The following is a 12,068-nucleotide window of genomic DNA, read 5'->3' as shown; positions in this document are numbered from 1 at the left end:
ATTTAACAGAGGATCGAATGGCTCTGTTCTCATAGCTTCGGTTTTTGTTTTGTTTTTAAAATCTTTTCACCTACACATTTAAAATAACTCAAGTCCTACACAAATAATAACAGAAGGGATAGTGTGGATTGCTTCTAATTTTACTTGTAATTTTAGGGTATTACATATAAAGTGGCTTCACTAACCCCTACAAAGACAATTATTTAGATAAAATGAAATACCAGAATCTGAAGAGAAGGGAAAGAAAATAAGAGCTCCACGTTTAAAATGGTAAGATCTTTTAAGAACTACAAGTACCTAAAACATATTAAATGATTAGGACAAAACACTTAGTTTATTAAGGTCACAAGAAAATGATCTGGTGAGTGGAGACACATAATTACAACTAACTTGTATGAACTAGTGAAGCAATGAGTAAACAGGTCAATTGTTAAAGCCCACATCACTTGTATTGGAATAAAATATAATACAAAATAATTTTGAAAAAATAGGTCACAACACTAAGAGAATCTTAACTAAAAATGAGGTAAACTTTTAGAACAGGAGAGCCATTATTAAAATGTTCATAATTTTTACACGAGGCAAATAAAATTGAATAGAAAATCAGCACTGTGGGAATTAAACAAGTGTTTCTAAACTATAAATTCTGTGACAACTACTCAGTGTGTTTACTGTAGATCTTAGCACTACTTGTAAAATGACAACCAAAATTGCTAGCACTGTATTAATTTTAGGGTTTATAAATTTTATATATTAAACAGTAATGATTGAAATCTTAAAACTTTGACTACCATTAGCCTTCCAAAATCATTTCTATTGCCTGAAAAATTTCTATGAAATACTAATATTAAACACTTTAAGATTTAACTGATATGACATCTGTGGATCCCCCCACCTACCTGCTCCCACACCCACAGAGATAAAACTAATATTGGGGCTGGGGACAGAAATCATGCTTATAGGATGATGACAAGGTTCAACTTAATAGTAAATATCCCCAAAGTTTGTTAATTAGATTTTAACTAATGTAAAGAGATCACAGTACTTGGATATCTAATGATTGGATATTGGGTATGAGATATTAATGCTTGTACAGTTTTCTCAACTACACACCGATGTTACCATAAGAAATCCATTTTGAAGAGTGGTTCCTTCCCCTATTAAATCTTAGAAAATTTTATTTTCAGACATTTGAGAAACTGAAAAGGCTGCTGAGAACGTCAAGAATTCAAATACAATAAAAAAGTAAATAAAACCCATAACTGTTGAAACAAATCAGAAATTGTTCAGCCTAAGAATTAAGGTAATTAATTAAAATTATCAATTTCAAGAAAAACAAAAATTAAAGTCAGACTTCATCAGATCCACAGAATATTAGAACATACATCCATAAAGTTTGGCTTAATATTCATAAACCAATTAAGACTAAACAAAAGTATATTTTTCAATGTTAGCAGCTCTGCTAATAAACTAAAATAGGCTTCAAAATATTTCCAGTGGCTCAAAAGAACATGTAGCCACAGCTCAAAATTCAGGTCCAGGTAACAGTGGAATCAGAAATCTGTGCAATCAATCTTTTCCTGAACATTTAAAAACTAAATTTTCACCAGTATGCGTACATCCAAAATGAATTTTGGATCTCCTCTCGTGGTATAGTATAAAAGCTTAGTAATATACCTCCCTACTAAAACTTTCATCATATTGAAAAATTTATTTTTATTTTCCTATTTTACACAAAAAAGAAAATAGCTTTTACCAATGAAATGGTAAAATTAGAGGCAACTATAACTTAAAATTACACAGCTTCTTAATGTTTTATTCAGAGCATTCTTTATACAGAAGAAGCTTCACTGATATTTAATGTACTGCAGCATCCTGTGGGTGAAGCACAAAATTACATTAATTATAAACAAAGAAACAAAGCACTTTTGACTTTTTAAAATTATATATATATTTATATCCAGTTGACAAATAGCATCACAATTATTACTGTATAAAAAACTAAAAATCACCATGGAAGCTAAGGCCTAAATCTTATTCCAATTGTTCCCTTTTGTTTATATCTAAGAGATATTAGAAATTAAATTCCAGTACCTTAAAAAAAAAAAAAAAAAAGGGTCTACATTATTTACACACAGTATGGAAAATAAAAGCTGCTTTTTGGCTAAGTTAGATTGTGGTTACCTACACAGTATTTACATCGTCAATGTTGGGGGGAAAAAGCACTAAACAAATACCATTTCAAATGGAAATACATTATGCCTGGAATTTTGTTCTAAAATTAATTGTATATCCTAGTGTCTGTTGAAATAAATTTGACTTCCAATAAATCTATTAAAAATTTGAAAAGGAGTACCACTATGCATCTTTATATTGCTAACCTAACCACTGTTAAGTACAATATTGTAGTAACTACAAGCACTGAAGCTTAAATGAAACAATGGCAACATGTGTGTAGATGGAATTTTATTTAAAATTGTAAAATATAATGCCTTAATGTTTACCCATAATTATGAGACTATCTAATATCCTTTTCATCCTTTAAGTCTCATATATAATATGTCCCTAAACAGTGAGACCTTCCAGTAACTTACCAAAGCAAAGTTTAATTATATTATTCTGTCCTTAGAATTATTTTTCTAATATTTAAAAACATATCTAAACCCTTGGCAAAAACAAACGCAATCAATTCAGTGTAACAGACTGAGCTTTAAACTGTACTTTAATTTTCAATTAACTGAAACCTATAGGTTAATTGAACCAAATGTAGAATTTTAAATGACCCACTACGAAGCTTTTCAAATCAATTATAGAATGCATAGAAAAGTGGAGATAAGTTTTGGGGAAGGTGTAAGGTAGTTAATGTGGAAAATGATAAATGCTAGTTTTAATAACAAAAATGGTACTTAATGTACATGAAAGTTAAATTAACAAAGTATAAAAGAGAATAGCTTAAATAAACTGGGATTCACATATTACAATAGCAAAGTCATGACCAAATGAACTGAAGACAAGAACAGTTCTGAAAATTCTCTTTTCAGCCTACTTCCAAAAGAAATAGTCAGGCTTTTTTCCTGTACATAGTTTTGAGCTTTGTCTATACCATATATAGTAGAAAAATAAATTCTTTAGCAACCTAGAAACAGTTTATAAAACTCTTAAAGTTTAATTTTCTTTGCCAGACATGCCAATGTTAAACTGACAGCTATAAATTAAAGCTATATAGACAATAGGTTATTAAGTAATATAGAACAAGTTAAGAATACTACATTTACCGGATTTTTCTTTTTAAAAATTACTGTACTTTCTTAATTCCTGTGTGCTTTGCAATAGGAATAATAGGGACTTTGTTTTCTTAGAAAAGATAATAACATGTAAGAGTATAACACAAATAAGATAATTTATAATATACATGTACTTCAACAGCAGCCTGGTTGATGTTGACATCTTGATTCTGAAGTTAAAATTAGAAGTACAATACCTAGGACATAACAGTTGGGAAAGACGGTATTTATTTTAGGGAAAAATGGAGCAAATCAAACTCTTAGGAGCCTCCAATCTCAAAATCATCTATTTACTATAATACACATAAGACAACCTTAAAATTGTATTATGAATGAGGATTACAACACGGACCAAAGAATTTCCTCTTTCCTACAGGAAAAGATAACCTAACAGGGAAAAACAAACCATTTTTTTTTCCTTTCCAGAAAAAAATGGCATGGTTTGGTAATAAACAAATTTTGAATAAAGCCTAAAAAAATTTATGCCACCAGTTCTGAAATTTTTATCCGTAATTTAGTGTTCTGGTTGGATCTTTACTAACAAAATGTTTAACCCCCAAAGCAGCAATCATTTACAGCAAATCTGGTACCAACATCAAAAGAAAAAATTGTTTTAAAAAATGGTGCAAAAGCATTTTGGATTTTAGTACAACATATCACAGAAAAGAATATGAATACAAGTTTGCAACTTTATATGTACACACTCCAAAGAGGCTGTCAGTACCCAAAGTATTTTTATTGCTATATTAGCAATGGATTTTTGGATATGTTTTTAAGGGCCACATAAAAATAGATTCAAGGAACAGATTAAATTGAAGTCCTAGATTAAAATGTTTGGTTTAAAGAATTTTCTACAACAAATTTCATGTTTATGTACGAAAAGTTATATAACCTTATATGAAAATGTCATGAAGTATTTTCTACACTATACTAAATGTATTTCCCAAGAGGGAAAAAATTAAAATATCTAAAATATATTAGATTAAGATTACAAGACCATCATAGATCTTTTGAACATGCATCTGTTTACAGAATTAACAGTATACAAGATGTTTATTTCATTATGGACCATAAAGAAATGAGTTGGTGACAACTATCCTTTGCACAATATTATCAACTCACTTTAGCCACAAGTATATCCTTGGTATGCGTGTACAAGAAATATGTTCATTTACCCCTCATCAAATCATCCACAGGTTTATTTAGAAGTAAAGATGAAGGTGCAGAAATATGATAAGTGTATTTTTCTTTCTTTCAAACAACATCCCAAGCATGGCATAAGTAGCCTGAAATTATAAAATACTTAACTGGGCTTTTAGTTATCTACACAGACTGCTAAAATGTAAATTAAGTTGCCCAAATCAGCACATCAAATAACAAAATCAGCCATAAAGCAGGCTGAAAAGCATTAAATGTTTCATATATGTGAGTTTTTAAATCATTTAATTTCTATAGAAAAATTTTATTCACAATATAATGTGACAGAAAATGCCACAGGAATGATATACTGATTGCAATAAGGTTGCATGCAACAGCAGCTTTGTATTTTATAGCTATTTTTGTTTATAAAAATTAAACCTCTCCAGTCATGCTTATCACATGTTAGATTTGTAATGTAAATGACTAAGGAATTATACCATATAGTTCAAAGAGAAAATGTCTCATCATTTTGACTGTGAATTACCTGTAAGAAAAATCAAGTATACTACTGAACCCTGAAACATGCATGCCTAGATTTGCTTTTTGTCCAAATTCAGGCTGTCTGCAATCAGTTCGTACTTATATAATACCAAGAGGATCTGTCTGTAACTGTGGTTGAATCAGCTGAGGTTGCAAAGGTGGTGGCAACTGAAGCGGTACCATTGGTTCCACCAACTGTCCTGGGTTTGAAGGTGGTGGAGGAGCCACAGTGTTCACAGTTTCCACAATTTCTCCATTATAAAAGAAAAACTGACACTGCTGAATGAATGTTTCAACAACAGACTGATGGATCTTAGTAGTAGACAGAAACTCTCGATTTTCAAAATCGGGTCTCATCAAGGTTGGCCAAAAACAGATGGATAAGTTGTCTGCTGTCATTAGGTTGATTTTGTTTTGCTGACTAACCCTGAAATTATGATAGGAAAAAACAATTAGAAACCAATCAAAATTCATGGCAATTTAAGTATCAGAGATCTCAGATGATTTAGTTTTAAAAATTTTTTATCTTAACTTCACATTTAAACCATCTTTCTTCTTGTGCATTCTAAGATTTTCAACTACATTCTAGTAACAGGAGACAGCAAATCCATTCCTTGTGAAAAATCAAAGATAGTCTTTAAAAAAACGTGGTACCAGGGGTTTTATAATTTATGTATAGAAACCTCCTTAATGTGTGTGGAAAAAAAACCTTTTTCTCAGAGTAAGGAGGACACGTGACAAACTTTAATGAGTTTCTGGCAACAGAGACCGAAAATTCTAACTGCATATCCAAATTCCTTGACTATTATGAGAGATGAAAAGACAAACCGTGGTATTGTCAGCTCGCTGATCCTTGGAAAAATCAAACTTTAGAAAAATTACTCTATCATATCCTCCAACCAACAGACTTTTTCAACTTTCAAAAAACTTAGTTTCTAATATTGCAAAAAAGAATCTTTTCCATCATTAAATATATTGTACCTTGCTACAAATTTAATTTGAAAGACAACAGTTCACAGAAACACATTCCACCTTAAAATTCTTAGTTAGAATTTTAATAAGAATTTATCACTTAATTAAGAATTTAAGAATTTATAAATGATTATACATTGTATTAACAGATTTACATATAGCTCTTTAAATATGTGAGCAAGCACTTCTACCATTGTAATAAGAAACCTAAGAGAAAAATCTTAAATTATAAATCAAAATTATTAAATTGGGGAAGAATCTTAGTATTTCTATCTGATGCTCTTCTTCCACACATAAAGAAATTATCCAGGATGGAAGGTAGTGGGAAAATCTCGTAATTAAATTTGCACATCAAAATATTTTAAATATAAACCAAAGAAACCCCTTCCCCCAACCACAGGAATTGTTCATCTGAGGTAAAGTAATATGCCCTAAAAATATGTGTTCTATGGTAAAAGTTATTACTATATGTTAAGAGAGAAAATTAGAATATTCAGAATAAAGCTGACTAACTATAGTGGGTCCATTCAGTTGTTTCTATGCAGTAGACAAGTGTAGATTCTGAAAAAAGAAAACCGAACAAAAAACGAAAGGCAAAAAACAAAAACACCTGTAAAGTTGAAAGACATTACAGCATGGGCATCAGGTCTATTTGCTCAGTCAAAAACTACAAAAGAAAGGTACCAAGTAAGAGATGAGGGTGCCTAGGAAAGGCTTCCTTGAAGAGGTAATGTCTGATGTTTGAGTTAAGAGTGATGGGCAATTGGTAAAATGGTAGGAAGGGAAGGTAATTCAGTCAAAACAGTGGTTCTCAACTTCAGTGTGTATCAGAACCTCCTAGAGGGCTTGTTAAAACAGAGACTGATAGTTATGTCTGGGGTGGGATCTGATAATTTGCATTCCTAACAAGTTCTGGGGTGATGCTGCTACTGCTGGTTTGAGGACTACATTTTGAGAACTGAGGCAGTCATATTAAGATGTAATGACAGGCACAAATTGATACCTCTGATTAAATGCTATTAATCCAGCTACTTGCTGTGTTGTGTGCTTAGAGGAAATGGAAAGAAGGCGTAACTGAGTAAGTCAGAACTAGACCACTTAATGTTGAACATTTTTTTCTTTAGGATATAAGATGTTATTCAATTAAAAAACATCTTTATAGAAAGATCATTCTTAGATCAGGATCACAGGAGGATCAAGAGGAAAACTGGCATGAAGAGAGCTTAATTACAATGAAACTAGAGTTACCTAAATGAGAAATGATAATGGCTAAACTAAAGCAGTGGCACAGGAACAAACAGGAAAAATAATTAGAGGAGAAAAAAGTGATTCAACACAGGAACTCACTGAATATGGAGGCTGAAAGAGAATATAACAAAAGAGTAACTCCATGGATTCATTTCTGCAATTTGCCAATGATCTATTATATATTTATTTATCGTTCATTTCTTATACTAGAACTTAATGAGTGACTGCTTTGTTCACTTTCTATGTCCCTAGCACTCTTCAGAATACTTGGCACACAGAGTTCCCATTACAGTCTGGTTGACCAATCCTTTTAAAATTTAAGTCTGATGATATTATTTCTCTGCTTTACTCTCCAGTGGTCCCCCTACCACTCAGAGTGACAGGCATGCAATGCTATTTTCATTAAGAAAGTCTCATTCCTGGGGCGCCTGGGTGGCGCAGTCGGTTAAGCGTCCGACTTCAGCCAGGTCACGATCTCGCCGTCCGTGAGTTCGAGCCCCGCGTCAGGCTCTGGGCTGATGGCTCGGAGCCTGGAGCCTGTTTCCGATTCTGTGTCTCCCTCTCTCTCTGCCCCTCCCCCGTTCATGCTCTGTCTCTCTCTGTCCCAAAAATAAATAAAAAACGTTGAAAAAAAAAAAAAATTTAAAAAAAAAGAAAGTCTCATTCCTCATCTCCTCACAAATGTCAGTTGGAAGTCAACAGTGTGCTTAGCGACATACACTCACAAGCAATTTCCTTGTCAATAAAACATTTTAAAGATTAAAGTTAGACATATTACACTCTGAGAAGTACTGTCCTATATAATCTCACACTGTCTCTCTTCCCTTTCTGACCTTACCTCTTACTCTGTTCATCCTTCTCTCTACTGGAATCACAAAGTCCTCTGCCATTCCTCAACACATCATGTATGCTTCTGCTGCTGTATGGTTCTATTACTGAAGCCAAACATGGTACTGTCTAAAATAATATTGCTAGTGGACTAGTACTATGCTTCTCTGACCATGCTTTTCCCCTTGGTCTTTTTTCCCTATTCTTTTAAATAAAGTACAATTCTGGGGTGCCTGGGTGTCTCAGTTGGTTAAGCGTCTGACTATGGCTCAGGTCATGGTCTCAGGGTTCATGAGTTCAAGCCCCACATCAGGTTCTGTGCTGACAGCTTGGAGCCTGGAACCTGCTTTGGATTCTGTGTCTTTCTCTCTCTCTGCCCCTCCCCTGCTCACACTCTGTCTCTCAAAAATTTTTTTTAAATAAAGCACCAATTCTTACTTCAGCACTTTAATCTGGCCAAACAATAATATGTTCACAAACCATCTTTACACTCTATATTGGGTAAGGTCTCTAACAGTACCATGTACACATCTGTTATCATTTCAAGAACCATTTGTATGATAATTTTCAAAAGATGATACTCCACTAATTTTATGACAATACTAGTATGCTGGTATTTTCTCAAGGAGGGAGACTTCAGAGAATAGTTACTAGAAACCTTAATATAATTTTATACTACACTGACTGCAACAATAAAACTTTAAACATTTAAGAGATACAAAACTGAAATGTACTTGGGTTTCAACATTGATGTTATAAGTTAAAATAAAAAAAAAACTTCATTAGTGTCAATAGAAATTATAAGGAGCAGACTTTTGAAAAACTTAGCACAAATACTAGTAATTCTATTTAGTCCTAAGAACAACTTTGTGAGGTGTTATATTTCTCATTTTTATAGTTGAGAAAATGAAGACTTAAGCAAGGTTAAGTAATATGCCTAAGGTCACATAATAAAAATGTTTCACATCTGAGCCTCTCTGACTCAACAGTCTGAGCTTTAAGCTATGACACAATACTGCCTTTCACTTAATAAATGGTATTGTGAAGAGAGTTATCACTTTACAAAAAAGGATACGCTTGAAGTTTAACATATTTAAGATTTTAGTGCAGGATTAATGTCCTGCATTTCAGGTTAACAGGATGGACGGTAATATGAATTTAAGTTTCTGATAAAATTTCACTTTGTGGGCTATACCCGAACAAAACAAGCAAGATATACAAAAGCAACAGAGTGTGATACAAAAATTAAGTGAAACCTCTAAGAGACTTGGGGTCTTACTCATAAGATGTGTCACTTATTAATTATGTGACACTGAGTATCTAATTTCCCTCTTTAAACCTCAATTTTTCCAACTTCAAATAGGTTCATTTGGTTAAGAGTCATTTCATACCTAAAATTCTAAGAGTCTATAGAAGAGAACTGTTGAATAATAGCAATATTCTTACTACTTATATAATATACTTACTATACTATTTATATAATCATTACATGTACTAAAAGAGTCACAATCATATACCTTTCTTTAAACAAGTTGTGAAAATCTATTTTAAAAATCCAGAGAAGACCCAAAATTCAACTATATTTAAAATTAGTTTGCCTCCTTTTCTCTATCTTATTATTAACCCAATTTAAAATTGGAAGTTTAAAATTTACAGTGCAACTGCATAAACAAAAAATAAAAATACCTGTTTAGATGTGTTATTACATATCTGAATACATCATAGTTTACAGGATGAAATTTCTTAACAATTTCTTTCAATGCATGAAGACGTTCTGTTTTATCTGGGATTTCTGTAAAATCAAAGTAGGAAGGAATTTGTTGAAACACACATTTAAAAATATCTGATAAAGCTTCCTGCTTTGCTTACTGTAAAAGACAATGAAGAATCTGTTTGAAGCATATGAGAATAAGTAAACAAAAACAAAATGTTCTAAGAAACCTGCTAAATACATTATCATCTATTACAATAGCCTTTTTGCATGTAAAGCTAATCACAAGGTCAAATTGACTCAGAGATAAAATTTGAAATGGTTATACTGAATAAGCACCTACTTTCCTACCTTACTTTTGCAAAAAATGACTTAAGATATGAGGCCAAAGTTAATTTGACTTTAAAAAACTTAAATACACATGTGTACACACCATACACAGGTTAATATTTTACTGAAATATGTTAGAAATACATTCACATGAAGAGTTCATTTAATTTTCTTACACAGCCTCTAAGTCTGAAATAAAAATACAAATCACAAATTTCTAGTACAATGATCTTCAAATTGCTAGAAGCACTGAGTCACCTGAGAGACCAGCTACAACTAAATATTTCTGGGGATCACTCCCCCGGATTCTGATTTTGTTTACTTGCAGGAAAATAACCTTTAAGAAAGAGTCTTATAAGCTGAATTTTTATTAGCTACACATTCTAGTGCATGGATGATTTTAACACAAAGCAATCAGTACATTAAACCCACCATCATCATCTCTCTCCAAAAAAGGAGGCTTACAACTTACTTGCTGCTTCCAATAGCTCTGGATGAAGAGAATATGGAATTAACGGGTCTGGCAGATCTGCAAAGAAAGCTTTAAGAGCTCCAGCTACAGCATTTACTGTTACTTCCATTGATACGAGACTGATATTATGATCTACAAGACAAAAATTTAAATTTGTAATTTATATAATAAAATTTTAATTAATTATAAGAGAGGTAAGCTAAATATAGGTACTTATAGATCCAAATGTATTAGAGTCTTCTCCTCAGCCGTGTTTCTTTACAGGCTGATTCACCCCTCCCCAAATGTTTTTTTTTTTTTTTTTTTAAGTTTATTTATTTTTTAGAGAGAGACAGAGAGAGAGCACATGGGGCAGGGGCAGAGAGAGAGAGAGAGAGAAAGAAGTGGGAAAGAGAATCCCAAACAGGCTCTGCACTAGTAGTGCAGAGCCTGATGAGGGCTCCATCTCATGAACTGTGACATGACCTGAACCAAAATCAAGAGTCAGATGTTCAACCAACTGAGATGCTCAGGAGCCCCTCCTGTTTTAATAAGTTTGCCTACATAAGGGAAGAGAGAACCAAGCAGGAAGCATCTTCTATTACAGCAAATGTAAAAGGCTGTTAGGCTTATTAGTATGTTATAGAGCATTAGCATTCACTAATACCTACCTTTTAAAATATTTTGTTTACATAAGCTATTTTACAGGGGCACCTAGGTGGCTCAGTCAATTGGGTTACCAGATTCCCTTTCTCTCTGCCCCTTCCCCACTCTCTCTCTTTCAAAACAAACTTTAAAAAAAGCCATAAAAAAACAGAAAGACAAAAGATAGGAATTAAGCATATAAATTTTAGTTTAAACCTTCTACTTATACTTGCTGAAATCAAGTGAGTTTACACCTTCTAGCTTACACTTGATTTTTTTGTATGGAATAGTTTCATTTCAACCCTTTTCAGTGAAGTTCTGACTTAAAAAACAAGAATAGAATATACTAAAGGTGTATCACAAGGTTAATCTGCTATTAAAAGAATTATTTTTTCCTTTTTTAATTTTGGTATTTATGATATCAAATTTTGATATTTATGACAGAAAATGTAAAAACACAGATCAACAACAAGAAAAAAATTACCCCCATCACCTAGAAACAATCACTATTTACATTTTATTTATTCGGGCATGTTTCCTTTCATCCCTTTTTATTCATTAAAAAAAAAACTAGAAAAATCATAAATACATTTTTATACTGGATTTTGTTTTTAAGGCATTATCTAAGATGATTAAAATTTCACAAGCAAATGTTTAAAACATTTTCTGTGTGTACCAAGTAACATTTAATTGTAACATAATTGAAAATTTGCAAGAATAGTACTAAGAATTCACACATCCTTAACCCATTAATAACCTTTTGCCCTAAATGGTTATAATGACCACAAAATATTCCCCAAGATTTAACAATTTACATAATATTTTATTACTGAACATTTAGATTTTATTTAAAAACATTAAAGATGCTATGATAAACACTATTATATACTAAAGCTTATTTTCTTAGGCTACATTTTCT

General features: G+C 32.1%; 1 protein-coding gene across 3 annotated transcripts in view; it reads right to left on the bottom strand.

Moving 5' to 3' along the window:
* Positions 1–307: 307 nt before the first annotated feature.
* ARHGAP5 (Rho GTPase activating protein 5) overlaps positions 308–12,068 on the bottom strand; it is a 79,312-nt gene continuing 67,551 nt past the window's right edge. For all 3 annotated transcript variants that reach the window (XM_060619468.3, XM_060619467.3, XM_060619470.3), the window contains exons 5-7: positions 10,526–10,657; positions 9,699–9,804; positions 308–5,391 (exon numbers count right to left, since the gene is read on the bottom strand). In XM_060619468.3, coding sequence (XP_060475451.1) covers positions 5,064–5,391; positions 9,699–9,804; positions 10,526–10,657 — 566 coding nt within the window. In that variant the 3' untranslated portion in view covers positions 308–5,063. The remainder of the gene's footprint in view (positions 5,392–9,698; positions 9,805–10,525; positions 10,658–12,068) is intronic.

The sequence above is a fragment of the Panthera onca genome, chromosome B3 (genome assembly GCF_046562875.1).
Source record: "Panthera onca isolate mPanOnc1 chromosome B3, mPanOnc1 haplotype 2, whole genome shotgun sequence".
Lineage (NCBI taxonomy): Eukaryota > Metazoa > Chordata > Mammalia > Carnivora > Felidae > Panthera > Panthera onca.
This window is presented reverse-complemented; position numbering and strand designations above follow the sequence as displayed.